The sequence below is a fragment of the Rattus rattus genome, chromosome 7 (genome assembly GCF_011064425.1).
Source record: "Rattus rattus isolate New Zealand chromosome 7, Rrattus_CSIRO_v1, whole genome shotgun sequence".
NCBI lineage: Eukaryota > Metazoa > Chordata > Mammalia > Rodentia > Muridae > Rattus > Rattus rattus.
Window position 1 is genome coordinate 102,049,677 of NC_046160.1, and position 18,336 is coordinate 102,068,012.

The 18,336-nt window shown below is 44.3% G+C and overlaps 1 protein-coding gene across 7 annotated transcripts in view; it reads left to right on the top strand.

The window, feature by feature from the left end:
* The window catches only part of LOC116905663 (neurexin-3), a 793,437-nt gene that overhangs the window by 64,901 nt on the left and 710,200 nt on the right, over nt 1-18,336 (top strand). For all 7 annotated transcript variants that reach the window (XM_032908632.1, XM_032908638.1, XM_032908639.1 and 4 more), the window contains exon 2: nt 5,928-7,302. In XM_032908632.1, the coding sequence (XP_032764523.1) occupies nt 6,594-7,302 (709 nt within the window). In that variant the 5' untranslated portion in view covers nt 5,928-6,593. The remainder of the gene's footprint in view (nt 1-5,927; nt 7,303-18,336) is intronic.

Here is an 18,336-nt window from a genome sequence, read left to right on the forward strand (position 1 = left end):
CTCTTCCATTTCATCCAAGCACTTGATGAAAATGAGCAATGAGCATGGCCTGTTCTTCTACCTCTTCCTGACTCTCAAGCGGGTCTCACTTTCTTAGCTTTCTGCTCCTTAGAAAGTGGCAAGTCTTAGTTACTATACCTCATTTTCCTTATTTGGCGAGAAAGTTGTCTAGAAGATTGGTTAGGGCCCACAAATTATTCTGGTATCTCTTCTATAATAGATTAGTATTCCTGACAAGAATGGAAATTGGTTCAGTATTAATTTATTTTTATTTATGTGTTCGTGTCTGTGTGAGTGTAAGCCACAGGTGCCTGAGGAGGCCAGCAGAGGGTGTCAGATCTCCTGGAACTGGAGTTACAGGGCATTGAGAATCATCCAAATTGGGTGCTAGGAACCTAACCTAGGTCCTCTGGAAGAGCAGGAAGTGTGCTTATGCCTAGCCATCTCTCCAGTCCCTACTTCTCATTTTCAGTGGAAATTATTTTTAAAGTAAAAAAGGATATGAATGTTGAAAATTAAAGGAAAAGTTTCTTTTCTCTTTCTCTCTGTCTGTCATCCTTTCTCAGAATGAACACATTCCCTTTTTGTAAGTTCTTTTGATGAACTGGAGTGGAGAGCTTCAGGGACTCTTGTCCCCTTCCTGACCTGAATGGGAAGCATAGACACCTCTAAAATGGGGTAACTTGGTGTGTGTGTCTAGAAGTGGTTCAGCATACTCTAGTGGAAAACACAGCCATAGAAGGCGAAGTTGTTTTCTTAGACATGAGAAATTGTGAAAGGGAGCAACAACATATGAAAAGACTAGGAAAGATGGGGATGGTTGCAAAGCCTGGTAGATGGAGGTTGGTTCTTCTTTTCTGAGATGAGAGATTGGCTTTACCGTGGGAAGTGTGAGTAAGGGGTTCCAGTTTACCAACACAAAAGCAGCAATAGTTTTCCTTAAAACCATCTCCAGACACACACGAACACACACACACACACACACACACACACACACACACACACACACACACACACACAAACACCCTTCCCAAACAAACATCTAGGTGTCATAGGAAAGTGGATAGATATATAGTACATGCGAGGCAGTATTTTTATGTGTTCTTAATTGAAATACACAGACACAAGGGAACATAAATGTATACACAAATAGAAGGTAATGCTCAGTTTATGAGTTTGCAAACACTAAACACCTTGAAGCATTACTGAGATTCTGAAATGAATTCCATTATCTCTTCTGCTCTCTTCTTCTTTGTAACCACCAATCTGATGACCAACAGCATTGCATACTTTTTTGTCTCTTTTCTATTTTATATAAATGAAACATATACAGTACATTCCCTTCCATCCATGCCTTATACTTGTTTCAATATTCTGTTTGTAAGAGTCATCCATGTTGTGTCTAGAAATGAAGACTAGTCACCTTCAAATTTGGACATTACTTTGTGTGAATAGATTAAAATTTATGTGTAGTCTGTGCTGCAGATAGACTTTGGTGATCTACTATGGAGAATAAGGCTATGACCATTCTTGGATGTCTTTGGACATATAAGCATTTCTGTTGGTATCTACTTAGCAGGGGAATTATGAAATTATGAAAATCTAAATAACATTCAGCTTTATTAGATATGTCATCACAGTTTAAAAGTTGTGTTTATATACAGTTTTACAATTGATAGAGTTCAAAATTACAATATTGGGTAAGTAATATCAACCCTTTCCTTCTTTTGGATGCACAAAGACTCAAAGGAGTTGCCCAATGTTAAGTACCTATAATAATAGGAGTCTGGATTTAGATACAGCTCTGCCTGATTCAAATGCCCATGTTCTGCATTATTCTCTATTGTTATATCTCTATTGTTATATTCTCTATTTCATATCTTAGAAGAATCTGCCTTGCCCTCTCTTTGCCTGCAGCAGGACCTTATTTATGTATTAAAGTAGGCACAATGTTGGGAGTGAGTGGGTAGGTGGGTGGGTTGTAACTTAGTTGAAGGAGTATATTTCTGAGACTATTCATAACAAACCTCCATCTATCTTCAAAGTGAGAGAAGCACTGTGTCTTATGCCTTTGCCCAAGATAATGGGTGATGGGCATCCAGAGCTTTGTTGCTGGGAGAGGGCAGCATGTGAGTCTCAAACCACAGAGAGTTCCTTCAGATATGGATGAGGCAGTATGAGATGGGAGTTTTTGTCAACTTACCAAGGATAGAACTTTTGATAGCCCAGCGTTACTAGAATAGTATTTGTCAGGATGCTTGGTCTTGCATCAACTCAAATTTGTTTAAATAAAAAACAAGTTTAGCTTATGTACAGTCCTAGAACTCTCTCCTTGCCAGACCTCATTAGACGTAGATTTCAAAAGAATGCCATTTGAAATATGTCTTTCTACTTGTCTTGGCTCTTCATTCAGAAACAATTATCTTTAATAGTGAGAGTGGTATTTGTCACCAAGTATTGACTTTGAGAGTTTAATAACATGGCAAAAAAGAGTAAGAGGGTCATGTTCCCAATAATTTCAATTAAAGTTCTAGCATTAATTCTAATTTGACTAGGTTTGATGGCATACTTATCTCTAAATCATTTACTGTGATCAAGAGGCTGGAATACCCTAATGGGTCATCCTGGGTCATGTGATCTGAGAGTCACTTGAATCTCATATACATGGTACAGACTAGGACTTCTACCTATGGGATGAAAGGTGTAGTGAGGGGGATCAAAGGACCATAAACCCTTAGAGTCTGGTGAGGAATCCAAGAAATGAAACAGTTAAGAAGGTTCTAGACTCTAGAGGAAAGATCGAAAACCCCACCTGGGCATTGTAGTTATGAGTAGAGGATGGCTGTCATCATGCTATCCCAACCGTTCTAGTTTTAGACACTGTCTTATCTCTTGAGTTTGTTTCAAGGTCAATGAAACCTCCATGGCCATTGAAAAAAGAAAGGAGTGGGTGGGGAGGGCAAATGGCAGTCAGATCTTCTGAACCATCGCTGTGGCAAATAGCCCACATGTCAGAGTTGTGCAAGGTCTCCCTTGTATCCTAAGCAGCCGGAATATGAGACATTTGCAAAGATGTTCACCCAACATTAAAAACGGTGCTGTTCGACAATTATGTAAATTAGCTGGCAATTAGATAATGTCACTCACTTTCCCTCTCTAGCTTGGTTCCCACACAACAGATAAGTGTTTGGAACTTCAGTACCATCCTCATCCTTCCTTCTGGGTTCTGAAGCCAATCACCTGAACCCCAACTGCCTGTGATGACCTGGAACTCAGGGATGGATGGCCATTGGCTGACTGGGTCATAAAGAATTTTTGTTCTCCTTTGTTCAATTTCTTGAGCCTGTCATTCTCTACTAGATGACTGGAGAAAGCTATAGTACAGTTGCTAGCAGCAGTTGGGTGGGGGCCTTGAGTACTTAATATAAGGTCATATATAGCTTTTGGTCAGTTGAACAAATTCCCAAAGGTCATAGGAATGTTTCCAGCTCAAGAAACAAGCTTGAGGAGAGAATGTGGCTAGTCAATAGCGTGTTGAGCCTTGACAAACTGGTTCTAATGATGCCATTCCTACATGAGGCCTGTCTGGCACCTCTGGGATTAAAAGCTTGGCTCTTCTCATTCAGACCCTTTGATCCCTTCTGATGTACAGTGTAGGGATGTTGGTATCGGCAATGCTAATCTGACTGAGGAGGAAGGACAAGAATCTGAAGGTGGATTCCATCTGCATGGATTAGTGTGGCTACTGTAAAGCAAGATGGGTAAATTCCCACTATCCACTCTCATAGGTGGACACCTGGGCAGTGAGGTTCTTCATTCATTCACAGGGTTCCACAGTTTGTCAGGTATTGTTTTGCCCTCTAGGACCCCTTGGGGCTGGCATCTTGAAAACTTGAACCCATACCTTGCACTGTTGTCCTTGTATACAGTGGGGCCATGTAGAGGCTTCAGCATGGAATAGAAGTCAAAGGACTTTATAGTGGGTCTTAAATTCTGTTTATGGTTCAGTCTTTGTATAGACATTTCATGGTTTCTGTTACATGACAATGTCCTATGGTAGGCACTGTAATGAAGAAGTTGCTTTCCTCAGTCCCCAGAGTATCACCACAACAAAAAATCTGGTTCCAGTACCTGACTTATTTCTGTAATTTACTGTCTCCAAAATCAACTTGTCCTCAACCAGTTTGTGATGCCCTTAGATATAACAGTGACTTATGCTATGCTGAGCTGATTTGGTAGTGCCTGGGATGAGGTAGAGTTACGTAGACTAGAGTTTCCCTTCTCTTGGAGAATGCTTGTCAAGTCCCCTGCCATTACTTCCTATTATTCTGGACTCTTCTTCCTGGATGTTTACAAGCCTAAATTACATATTGTCTGTGACAAGATGTTGCTGGTAGTGTTGACATGAGTATAGTTGACTTTCTTTTTTACCAAAGCAGCACTAACACACACACACACACACACACACACACACACACACACACACACACACACACACACACACACCACACTTACTACCCAGCATTAATATATTTCTATGTCCACATTGGGTATCCCTTTAGTCTATGGGGTGTTCCTATACCACACTCCAGGAAATAATTTTGGGTAAAACACTTTCATAGAACCAAGACTTTTCTGATGATAGATTTGACCAGGCTGTTGTGGATATAGGCTGGTTGTTCATGCAGAACAGGGATTTATCCCTGATTAAAGGAATAGCATCTTTTCTTTTCAAAGAACAGAATGAGCTAGCTTTTGCTGATGTTTTCATTGCAACTAAAGTTAGCATCAATGCTCTGAGGAGACCACTGAGGATCGCTGTGAATTGCCAACTGTGACAAGGAGTAAGAAGCAAATTGCACAGCCCTTGGAAATTATGCCGACTGCTTCATCTGAACAGAGAACTCAGCAGCTTGGTTAGGTAGATCAGCAACTCCCTTCAGGAACCAGGTCCTAAGCTCAATGGATGTTGCTGCCTTTCTGGTCAGAATCAAATGCACTTGATTCACTCTGTGTCTGACAATTAGCTATTCATAACTTTTGAATATTGTGCACATATACATTGCCCTCACCAGACACATACACACACGCACACACACACACACACACACACACACACACACACACACACACACACACACACACACACCTACCTCATGTAGCACCTGTTCCTTTTCATTTTAGAGATAAGAACAAAACCAACCTAGTATATGTTGATCGCCTATGAGGTACAAAACTTATGCTAGGGTCATACCACACTAATCTCACCTCTTTTTGCCTCAATCTTGGAAAGGGGCCATTATTTCATCCATTTTTCAAATTATTAAGTAGAAATGCAAACAGGCTTAGAATATAATTTTAAGTTTAATGAACAGGAATTAGAATCCAAACTCAGCCTTTCAAGTATTTTTAACCTTAAAGTTTGTATTTTAAAGAAGGTATCCCTAATATTTGGTTAGAGACTGTGTCCTTTTTGTCTAGTAATGTACTTTCCCTGAAAAAAAAATATATATATATTTCTAAAATTTAAGGAACTGGGCATCTTATACTTAAGTAATGGATGGTAAAGTTGAAAAAGAAAAAAATGATTTCAATAGATAAGTAAGCAAATATCTACATGGGTGTTTGCATGTTTTTAAGTGTTAATGTTTCAAGTCTGGCTGTTTCCAAAAATGTGCTGACATAGCGTTGGGGACATTCTACAACGTTTGCATTTTAAATTTGGAAAAATTAACTGTGTACTTAGGAGCTGGACTTGGGGTTTCCCGTGGCACGGGAGAACTGGGTCCCTGTCCTGTGTGAAGTAGCATTGAGAGAAACATCTAGAACAGTTTGGGGATATCAGCACTCCATCCATCTTTGTGCCAGAGGGTGTAATAGTTGGTGCTTAGCCCTGATCTTCATCTCTTCTCTCTCTTCCTCAACAGGTCTTTTCTGTGGCATCCTGGGAGCTCTGTTATGGGCAGCACTGCCTCTGGCCAGCACCATGAAGCCTGAATCAGCTTCCGCTCCGCTCGGGGCCTCACTCCACCTGAGTACTCAGTTGCTTGCGGTTCCCCTTCCCAGGGTCTGCTGCTGGTAGACAGTCAAACCTCAGCACTGGTCCTTGGTTTGGGGCTACCTTTCACCTGGCTCACTTCCCTCTTACGGCACCCTGAGCTCCAGCCCGGTCCTTGGTTTCCCTGGCTAGGACATATTTGCTGGGAGGAAGACATTGCTGAAGGCTTGTTCCCATCCTGGGCTACTTCTCCTTGAATCAAGGCCTCCGGATCCACATGGATAGCTGAGATCTTTTCTTGGAGAAAGATACTTCCTCCTTGCCTCATCCCTGGTTTGCCTCACCCGACCGACATTCTCTGTCTGTTTCTTCTGCCTCTTTATTGAATTTCTTGCCTGTGTGCCTATCTAGGGCCGTGTTGTTTTTTTTTTCTCCTTCCCCTTTCCTCCTAGCATTCCCGTGTGTGTTCTTCTTGTCTTTTCTTGTACCACTCTGTTTTCTTTCCTTTCCCTCACCAACGCCTATCCCCTAACTCCCGCCCCCAGGGCCGTTCCCTGGCCTGCCTGCTCCTCTCTGCTCCCACCCAGCAGCCAACATGAGCTTTACCCTCCACTCAGTTTTCTTCACCCTGAAGGTGAGCATCTTTCTGGGCTCCCTGGTGGGGCTCTGCCTGGGTCTGGAGTTCATGGGCCTCCCTAACCAGTGGGCCCGCTATCTGCGCTGGGATGCTAGCACGCGCAGTGACCTGAGCTTCCAGTTCAAGACCAATGTTTCCACTGGGCTGCTCCTGTATTTGGATGATGGTGGTGTCTGTGACTTCCTCTGCCTCTCCCTGGTGGATGGCCGTGTTCAGCTCCGCTTTAGCATGGACTGCGCCGAGACCACTGTGTTGTCCAACAAGCAGGTGAACGACAGCAGTTGGCACTTCCTCATGGTGAGCCGTGACCGTGTGCGCACTGGGCTGGTGATTGATGGTGAGGGCCAGTCTGGCGAGCTACGGCCCCAGCGGCCCTACATGGATGTGGTCAGTGATTTGTTCCTCGGTGGCGTCCCCGCTGACATTCGACCTTCTGCCCTGACCCTTGATGGAGTACAGAACATGCCTGGCTTTAAGGGATTAATGCTGGATCTCAAGTATGGCAACTCGGAACCTCGGCTTCTCGGGAGCCAGAGTGTCCAGTTAGAAGCAGAGGGACCCTGTGGCGAGCGTCCCTGTGAAAATGGTGGGATCTGCTTCCTCTTGGATGGTCATCCCACCTGTGACTGTTCTACCACTGGCTATGGCGGCACACTCTGCTCAGAAGGTAAGACCACCCTCCCTCACCTGTATGTAGACACTTCTGGATTAGGCGAAGGCAGGAGGGATGGCTAGATATCAGATCTATGTACTAGCACAGCTTCGGCTATATGGTAGATAATTGGGTCTCCTTCTCCAAAGAGGTGGTGGAAACTCATCTCCTTGCTCTCAATGGAAATAAAAGACCAGATCTCAGCTGGAAGAGAATACAGACTACTCAACCGTTCACTCTGACTCAACTCAAAGGGCTAGATGGCTCAGACTGCCGAGTCTGTGCACAGCTCAGCAGGATTAGCACAGAGTGGGAAATAAGAGAGTCATTGGCAAGGTGACTATCTCTGCCCCTCCTGGCTCTTGGAGACTTGGAACACTGTGGGTGGATGAGAAAGTTCCACATCACATCTTCCTCATTACCTTAGCCCAAGCTTCACCCATGCATAGCATGGAGGAGGATGGACTGTCAGCTCTGCACATGGTCCTGTTACAATTAAATCTTGTTATTCCATCCCTTAGGCTGTGAGAGGCATCTAGAAGGTAGTCACAGAATCCTTTTGAGAGCCTTCTGTCATTGTTCTAGCAATGAGGCTATTCCATGAGGGTCCACTTTAAATATGGTTTCCTTTCTTGATTGTTTCATTTGCTGAGGTATGTGTGAATAGATAAAGGGTTGGACTAGAGCCCTGTCCAGTGGAGTTCCCCAAACTACCCTAGACAACTGCACAGATCTACCTATAGCTTGAGACAGGTTAAGGGATGAAGAGAGGGAGGGAAGAGAGAAGGGAGAAAGGTAGTAAAGGAGGGGGAGAGAGATAGAGAGAGAGAGGGGAGAGGGAGGAGAGGGAGGAAGAGAAGGAGAGGGAAAAGGAGGAGGAGGAAAAGGAGGAGGAGGAAAAGGAGGAGGAGGAAAAGGAGGAGGAGGGGGAGGAGGGGGAGGAGGAGGAGGAGGAGGAAGAAGAAGAAGAAGAAGAAGAAGAAGAAGAAGAAGAAGAAGAAGAAGAAGAAGAAGAAGAAGAAGAAAGAGGAGGGGAAGGAGGGAGACGGAGAGAAAGGTTTACCTGCGTAGAATGTAAGCTGTCCTCACCTTGCACACTAAGTTCCTAACTTCTGTTTGGTATTAGATCTGAGGAAGTACTTTTATATGACAAATATAAATAAGGTTTAAATTCCTGGCCCTCTGCACTCACTTTGGGCTTTGATTTGGGGAGGAGAAATCACTGAGCTGATCAAGTGTATGGGAGTGGGGTTGGGGATTTAGCTCAGTGGTAGAGCACTTGCCTAGCAAGCGCAAGGCCCTGAGTTTGGTCCCCAGCTCCGAAAAAAAGAAAAAAGAAAAAAAAGAAAAAAAAGTGTATGGGAGCCAATGAGGGCAGGTGTGCATCTTGAGAGGGTAGGAGACGGAGGCTGTGAGATACACACATGTGTATCTTGGGAGGGTATGGATGATGTGAATGGGTTACATCATGATTCCTCTTGACATGTTTTGCATTGCTAACTATATATGCCACTTCATGGAGGTGCTGGTGTTCTATAAGGAAGAGCAGTGATTCTCAACCCCAGCTGAGCATTAAGATCACCTTAGGGGAACTGAGAAACTTTCCAGCCATACCCAGGCTTATTACATCCACATCTCCAGGGGTGGGATCTCATCAACTCTCTATTTTTAAAGCTTCTCATATGATCCCAGTGTACTAATCAAGATGAAGAACCACCAGGACAGGGTCAAAGACGTCAGAGTGAGGTTGGAAATCAGGCTCCCTTCCTGGGGATCTTAGTCTCATTAATAAAAGAATTTAAGAATGGACTAAAAAAAAAAAACTAGTGGAAAACTTTATTAGATTAAGACAAGCAAGTAAGCAAGCAAGCAAATAGCAAGCAAGCTATAATCCTAGAAGAGCTGTAATCTCAGTGGAAGGAAGGAAGGAAGCCTTACCAATTGAAGTAATCTGGCATAGTGGCCAAGTGCATAGTGAAGAAGAAGCCACATGGTTGGAAGGTGGGCTTTAGAGAAAGAATAAAGACCTCCAAAGCACACTTAGGCTGTGACTAGGATCTGAAATACAAAGACAAAAGAGAAGAAAGGGAAGACTCAGGTGCATGGACTCAGTCAGCCAAAACTCACGCAGTTCCTAGGGGCGGGACTCTGGGGAAGGAAGATGATTCTTATGAAAGAAATAACTATCTCACCAATCTCTTTAAAGAAGCTTAAGGTGAACCTGCTTTCCAAGGGATGTCCTGCCTCCCTGATGGGTGGTCTCTTAGCCAGGCTATTTGCATGCCCAACTGGAATGTTAGTTCTCCACCCTGGCCAGAGATTTCATTTTCATGACCAGGAGGAAATAGTTTTCCCTTTGATTCTGTGTCAAGAGGGTGGAGCCAGGTAAATATCTTATTCCTCCTTCCTAGGATCTACTCAGGTAAGGACCCTACTGCTTTAGGTTTTGTTTTTAGCATGTGTTTGTGACTATTCTTAAAATATTTTGAGAATTGTCCATCCCTTATAAAGCAGGTTACACTTGCTATAAACTTTATGTACTAGGAGCTACGTTAAAATATTTTTATGTCAAAACTAAGTTTATTTTTACAGGTGGAACATGTTGGAGACTGACACGTTGGGAACTGGGTTGGAGGCGCCATTTCACAATGTACATTGGGCTGATGTGGAAATGTTCTCCAGCTGTTCTGCTTCTATTCCCTACTGGCTAGATTTTACCTATGATGTCAAGAGATGCTGTGCACATATGGTGGCCCTTTAGGTCCATAGATATATCCAGCCTGAGGTTCCCAGACTACTTATCAAGATATCTAGAAAAGGGGTTCAACAGATTGTCCTCTGTAGATGACAATGTCATGTAGTGTTGAAGGTTGGACACCCTTGTTGGCTTTGATTCTTTCTCATTGAACTCATAGGGAAGAAAGTTGGTGGAGAAAGGACCAGAGAGGACTGAAACACACAAAGTCACGTCACTGGAATGCAGTTAAAATATTAAAAGGCTTCTTATAAGCAGGTGCCTTTCGGAGCCTGGTTGACTCCAAAACGTTTTCCTAGAGACACGGCTGACATCACTTGCTTTCCCATTTGCCCAGAGGATCTCAGAACCTACAGTGAAAGCTGGCATTCTTCCTTTAGGGGACCAGGGTGTCTGCAAATGTGTTGTTAACTTGCGGATCTTTTTTGATTGTGTGTGTGTCTCTTTGTGTGTGTGTGTGTGTGTCAAAAAAACTTCATTTCCTCCAGGCAGGTTTGGATCAGCACTTTCAGCAGGAAGAATCAACACTGTATATGTGTGTATAATATATATATATATATTGTCTTTTCTCTATTTTTGTGTGTATGTGTTATTCAGTCCTCTGTGGAATTTCTTTAGAACAGACTGAATGCAGTTGATTTTTTAGTGCTTAAATTCAATATGTATATTTTAATAATTCTTCTTTCTGAAAGGTTCAGATTTCTTCTCCTGAACTGTGAGAAGCAGTGCACATAGACTCTGTGATAAGTAACATCTGGCATATCTGGCTAGCCTGGAAAGAGAACAACCCAAAGGTTTTGGTGAAAACCAATATTGGGGAGGTAATGGAATTTACTGTGGATGACTTGAAGCCTGCTGATCCTAGTAATTGCCATCATGTCTGGCCAATGACAAAATTACGCTGAAGAATATTACAAAATGTCTGTTGCCTCCACACATAGGTTGGAGAGTAAGGATGAACACTTACCTGTAAAATGTGAACGGGGAGAATCAGAGCTGTTTCTAAGTGTCAAGCAGATATTACACATCGTGATAAGGAGCCTAAACAAATACATGCCATTTTCCTAAAGACAATATGAAGTAGATAATGGACATGAAGTCACACCCTCTCCCCCATCCTATCACACATACCACAGAAGAGAAATCAGGGTACTTTCCCACAGTAGTGCATCCTATGAATCAAGCACCCAATTGTCCCAGTTTGCTGCACTAACCCTTCCATTTGAATGCGTGAGGATCTGCTCGGTGCTTTACTAGTTCTGAGAGCAGGGGCACCCTGGTGGATTCCTGCAGCTTCCTATAGTACAGTTAGGGCCTGTTGGAGATATCCTAGCAGTCCAATCATCTGCAGCATGCCTGCAGTGTTACTTCAAAACGTCTTGACCTCTCTGGCTCTACATGCCTCAATGGCTCTAAAATATGCCTGTATTAGAGCCCAGAAAGAATTCATAAACGCATCCATCTCTTTATATGTTTTGGGGTATTCTGATTCCATCTGAGAAAAGTAGAAGACAACAGAGATAGTTGGTGTGGGAGACCTGAGCCACCCAAGGGTAAGGTAGTAGACACACTGTCTTCTCTCTTGGGTGAGGGATTGTGGGAGACTGACTTCTGAACTTGTAAAAACTTCAGTCTGCTGCTCATGTCCTCAGGAGTCATAGCAAGCATCATAGCACATGATATGTGCACAGAGAAGTTGTTTTAGGTTTTTACTTCTAGGTCTTAGGTTTATAAACAAGATGTTTTGATTCTCAACTAGTAACTGTCAATAAGGACAGAAGAAGGGCAGATAAAAGAGTTTTCAAATGATAAATGTGGTTTGGAACTTACTGAGGGCATCATGGCCCAGCACCTTTAATGGTCCATTTGTCTAGTTCAGTCCTATGATGGGAGCCTTGAAGCCGAGTGGCCAGAGAGTGAATAGGTGTCCCCAGCTTCCTCTAAGGACAAGTATACTCTTCTAGGCTATGGAAAATTTGTTATTCCTTTGAAACGAGTTGAGATAATTATTTTAAAGTATTCTTAGTTATGAAAGTGCACACATTGAATTTCTCAGCAACCTTATAGTTGCGAAGCATCGATTCACTGCCAAGGCATATAAAACTTAGTCCCAGTTTCCCTGAAGATTTCATTTAACATGAAATCAGCCTGTTGTAGGGAGGATGGGAAAAGGGAACAACGGAGAAGGTTTGAGCTGACCCCTTCTCCTGAACAAATCTCCCAAGATGAGGCTACACGATACCACATACCATTTGGTTGAGTGGTAGTCAAGCTGGTTTGATTGAGGTCTCATCACTGCCGTGTGGTCTTTGTATACCTTCCAGAAAGCAAATTTCAATGGCTTTTCTTTCTACTTAAAATTGTACCTCTCTCCTCCCAAGTCTCAGAAGCAGAGAGGGATGTCCTCCCCAGAGGAGACCGCTTATCCCTAAGCATTCTCCAAGGTTCTTTGTACAGTGTTATGCTACCAGGAGTGCCCCAATTGGAACTTTATGTTGGAGTGAAACACGGTCAACTCCTGTTCTTTCTCTGAATGTACACTCTGTTGCAATTGTAACATGGCAATCCGTGTCAACTCTTAAGCCCTTGGAAGCCTGGGGATAAGAACACGGTGAACAATCGAAAAGTAGCTTCCCTCCCAAAGTTTCTCTGTGGTATAGAGAAGGAGAAACAGCAGAAAGATCTTACAATGAACCCAAAGGAGGGACTGTGCTCCCGAGCCCTGACTCCCCACCTAGTATTCAGACTTTCTGTGGGATCAGCCCCTGCTCACTACCAGCCCAGCCCAGCCAGCCAGCCAGCCAACAAGGGCTGTCACTAAACGGAGCTTGAATAGGGGTCTGATTGCTCCTTTTTCCTGCTATCCTCCTGATTACCAAGTGAGATTTCCTGGGTATGCTGTATGCTAAATGGCAGAACAGCCGCCTGCCACTTGCTCCAATTATCCCTCTTTTAACTGCTGAGGGAAGAACAATTTTTTCTAATCTCTCCCTCCCATAACATCCCTGCCTCCTCCCTTAAAGAAGTAAGACCCCTTTCCTTGTTCTCCCTTCGCTGGACCGAGAGCAGCCTCCCCCCACCCCCTTTGTGGAGACCGAACACCAGCTGCAAGCTGAAAAAGGGGCGGGAAGTTGGGAACGATTTGGACCACATTCAGCAAGGTTGAGGGTCAGGCAGGCATTGTGCCAGGAGCCTCGGAGTGGCACGTGAACTCGAATTTGCATTTAGTAATGAGATACCACAGGCCCAGCACTGGGGGCTAATTATTTTCAAGACCCCTATCTCCCTTTGCAGGCTGCCCTGGAAAAGAGGCTTTCTGGTTCCTCGGGGCAGCTGGCCATCAGCTGAGTTCCCCTCAGTCATTCATAAGGCAGAGAGATGGGGTGCAGGATGTGCTTGGGGGATGGGATGAGGATGTGCATATGCCCTCTGGCTACTGGGTTGCTCGCTGACTCTGAGGAGTAGGTCCATAGCAGTGAGTGCTTTGGGGTGTGGCTGTGCCTAGGTCAGTTGCCCTTTTGAGGACAAAGTAATAGAGGAGCTGTTATCACTATTGCCATTGTAGAATGCTGCCACGTGCCTGAAATTCTGGTGCATTCATAGTTATTGGCTCATCTAATCCTCACAGTCCTGGAAGGTCAAGGTGATGGACATCAGTTTTGCAGGTGAAGAAACGGGGGCAGAAAGATTCCGAACTCAGACAAAATTTAGGATCGTGTCTAAGAGTGTGATCTCCGGGATGAAAAATAGTCCTGACTGAAATCCACTTTTGTCTATTTACAGACTGTACAGATTTGGATAAAGTTTGCGAAGCATCCTCTTCATTAGCTGTGATAAATAACAATAACTGGCCACACCTAACAACCACAGAGCATTTTCCCGACAGCCATGCAACTGCTTTGCATGTACGGAGTAGCTCCTGCAACTTTGAATGACTCTTGACCCACAACTATAATTCTACCATGTAGGTTAGGAGCTTGAGAGATGGGGGTGGAGTGATCTGTCTATGATTGTGCTGAAAAAAGGCCAATCTGGGTTTGGTACCCAGACTCTCTGGCTTCAGAGCCTACCTTCTTTATCACATTCTGTTATGATCATAAGAAACCAGTCCTCAGAGTTTCTGAGGGCGTTGGAGAGACAAAGTGTAGAAAGCTCTCTGCATAGTCGCTTGGCTTCGGGGCTCCTCCTGCACTATGTAAGAACATCTGTGTATGGGTGCAGCTTTGCAGAAGTTTCAAGGCATCCCTTTGAACTTTGTCCGCCTTCACCATTTTCTTCTATCTCACTTTTAAACATGCTGAAGCAAAGGCAAGGGGACTTCCAGGGACACACACACACACACACACACACACACACACACACACACACACACAAATCAAATATTATTGCAGTGTTCCTGCAGTCCAAAAGCATGGGGTTGCTGACCGTGATTTTTCAGTTGGACCTTATTCACAGCTCTTTGTATGCAGTCCCCAGACAGCCAAGTCAGTCAGAGAGCAGCTTCACCTTTGTGAATGGGTGAGGAGATGCAGACCCCCCGGGTGTCATTGAACTTGTTATGTATAGAAGGTGTGAGACCAAGCTTGAGCTTGGCCACTGCCTTCTCTTAAAATGGAGCGCCCAGACCCCCAGCGTGACATTTTATTCCCACTCAGCTCCCCCCATTAACACAAATGGCCTGTGTCTCCGTCGTGAAATGGAGCACTGCCTCCCTGGACGTCTAAGATAAGCAAAATGTCAAATTCTGGGGACAGGAGGTTATCAGCTGGGCCAGTCCCAGGAGCCTTGCTGATCCCAGCCAGGGAGAGCGAGAGCGAATATGAGAAGACGTGGAAATGGATGAAAAATGAGCGTTCGGTTCTCATCCTAAAAATCCCAATTTGCAGCAAAGTAACCGGAGACTGGACAGAACTATAGCAGCTGGAGGAGCATCGACGAAGGAGGACACTTTCTTCAGACTTAACCTTTTCGTTCCTAGGTACCAGGAAATGCCCATCACCCACTCAGGGCTGGTGAGAAATGGAGGTTCCTGGGTTATTTTACTGGACTTCTGATTTCCTGTTGCTTTCTGTTTTCCTTCACACACAACACAACCAAGCTCTTTTATCTGTGTTTATTCTTCTCTTTTTCTTTGCATGTGTGTCAGAGGAGGGGCAGGATCACGGAGGTGGATATATGATGATGAAATTAAACCTTTCACTAAATCATAATTTGACTGAGCCCCTTACAAGGTACCAGACCTGATCTTACATTTTCAAACGTTTTTCTTTTCTTTTTTTTTTTTTTTTTTGGAGCTGGGGACTGAACCCAGGGCCTTGCGCTTGCGCAAACGTTTTTCTTAGGGACCTCCAGATATCATGGGCTTCAGGTAGCAAGCACCTCTCTGCACCCACCCTGGTGGAGAAGACTCGTTGCTGTCCAGTGATAGCAATGTCACACTGAGTGTGTATGTGTGTATGTGTGTGATTCCCTCCAACCAGTGACCACACTTTATCACAGACACGTGTGCCACTTTGCAACCACAAGAGTGGGAAATTTTATGGCTGGGGAGAGTGGGAGGAGGTAGGGTATGGAGGAATATACTTTGTAAAGGGGGTGGGAGAAGAAGTAACTTAGGGAAGAATTGTTTGCAAGTATTTGCTGCAGATTCAGAGGTACGAGGTAGTATTTAAATGGAAGGATAACTGTAGTCATTCTCCTAGGCTTTTCTAGCTTAAATGGGATGTTTATTTGCTGAGCTCTCTGGGGGCTATGTTGCAGGTGACAGGCTGTGGCCAGCAAAGAAGGGCAAAGCATGGCTCCCCAGGCCTTTCTTCCTGATCTGTTTGGAAAGCGACACTACCAGTGGGTTGTTATTACTGTTGCTGGTCTCCAGGAATTGGTGTCTTTGGGTGACCTATTTAAAAGCGACATGGGGCCCCCTTTAAATGTGTCATTGTCTGTGCCTGCTAAAGACCTTGACTGCTGACCAGGTTCCTAGCTGCTGCATTTTCCAAAGTTCTCTTTTCTTATAATCCCAGGAACCAATAGCTTTAAAAATAATTTGACCTCATAGTCACTGGGCTGAACTGCCGACGTCTTTATGCCATGATAAACTTGCTTTGCATCTAGACCTAGAAATGATGAATGCTTTCAGCTTTTGTAGGGATGACTTCTATAGTGTGCAAGGAAAACATGGGCCTGAAAGTGGTGTTGGCAGAAAGGCAGGGCAAGAATCCTGGGACCATTCAGCTTCTGGTACAGGTTTTCCAGTTGTGAAATATTTAGGATCCTTATTTAGATAAATACAATGTGTGTGTGTGTGTGTGTGTGTGTGTGTGTGTGTGTGTGTGTGTGTGTGTTTGAATGCACACACATGAGTGAAGGTCAGCTATTGCTCTCTTGTTCTACAGACATTGTCTATGTCTGCCTTTCTCAAAAAGGAGGGAAAGATTGCTCTTACCAGCCTGGAAATTACCAGGTAGGCTGTGGGTGGGGAGTATTTGGGAGGGTGAGGGGTGGGGGTGGGGGTGGAGGCTAGCCAGTGAGCCTTCAATAGCCGCCTTTCCATCTCCCTAGTGCACACCACATTTACTATTAAAAATAAGTGCTCCGAGGATCAAGCTCAGGTCCTCATGTTTCAGGGCAAGCACTTTACCAATTGAGTTTCTTTACCCACCTCCAAGTACAGTATCTCTGCAGCTAAGAAAATGACTGGGGAGCTTTTCCTCCAAATTTCGTGGTGAGACAGTATTCACCTTTCCCTTGTCATTTCGCTTCTCCTCTGCCGGCTTGGTTTTCCTGAAGTTGTTTGGTGGGGCGGCGGTGTGAAGTCTGTAGAAGAAAGTCTCTCTGCAGTCCTATGGCTGTTGGACACACTGGGGCTGAAATCTCTACCTTAGACACAGTCCAGTCCAAACGACCCCATAGCTGCTCCTGCAGGTGCAATCAGCAGTGTGTTGCCTGCGGCCCTGGAGCATGGAGAAAATGCACTGAGAGAGCGCGCAGCTTATTTACTTAAGAAGTTGCTTTGAAATAAAAAGGAGGACACCCCTTGTGAGGCAAGATAAGCTGGATAGCAGAGCTGAAATCACTTGCTTGTGATCCAAGCAGCAGGAAAAGGGCCGGAGAGGCTGGAAGGTCAGAGGACACTCAAGGATTCTCCCTTCCATCTCATTTTCTCAAGCTTCTGGCCTCTCCAGATGGGGCCCTGTTTCTTGCATGCTTAGTTCTGAAGGGCGAAGGGAATGGGGAAGAGTGGGCTTGGAGAGTGATGAGCCTCAGATCTGAGGGATCCCAGAAAGACTAATCCTCCTGCAGTCTGTCTGCTCCATCTAGGTTAGAAAGGACAAGGCTGCAGCCTGCCTGCTTTGGGGGAGGGATGTGCTGAAATCCGAATGGGGCTTTTGCAGTGCAGAAGAAATCTATGATGTTAGAAGTACAGATCCCATGACTTGTTTTGAGGAGTCTAATGGGTTTCTGTGGCCTTCCAGCTGTGATCTTTCCATGGAAGCCGAAGAAGCACATTTTAAAAGCTGCTGGGAGGTAAAGGATGCCGAGGTTGAGGTGACTTTAAGGCTGATAAGGTTTAACTACTTCTTTGTCTCAACTTAGAATTAACTACTACCTTCTGTGTAACAAGTGACATCAACAGCAGGCTAGTCACCTGTGATGATGAGGGGCTTAGGTGCTTTTCAGGTTAGTTTAATGTATCTCTAATTAGCTCAGAGGACCGAGACTCTCTGTCTTCAGGCCACATTTTGCTCCCCAGCCACATTATCACTGTCCCATTCCATGTAAAGCAATTATTCGTGGGCCATGTGGGTAAGGAGGATGAATGAGAGGGTAGCTGAGTACTGATCTTTCTAGCTTTTTGGTTTTTGTGCAGGAATTAATCCTATGTCAAAGTAAAACTCATAAGAGATTCTCTTGCCATAGAAGGTATTTTCTGTATGTAGCCTGAGGGTTATATGCACCCTGGGATAGCTATGAATGTGGCCCAACCTCAAACCTTACTTAAAGCCTAAGATTCTTTGGTGATATTTTCCATAACTTCATTGCAATGCTTAGACTGTGCTAGAAATTTTCCCCATGTGAGTCTAGACTGGAATCTAGTATACAAATTCTCTCCTAGACCTCAATAAAGTAAGGCCAGTCTTGGCTCTTGGTTAACCCCATATCAGCTGATACGTTATTGACATGAGAGTAAATAACAAGGAACCATTATCGTAAATTTCATGATTTAAACTGGTTTGTTTTATAAAAGATTCTATTTTATATGTATGAGTGTTTTTCCTGCCCAGATATCTGTGTAT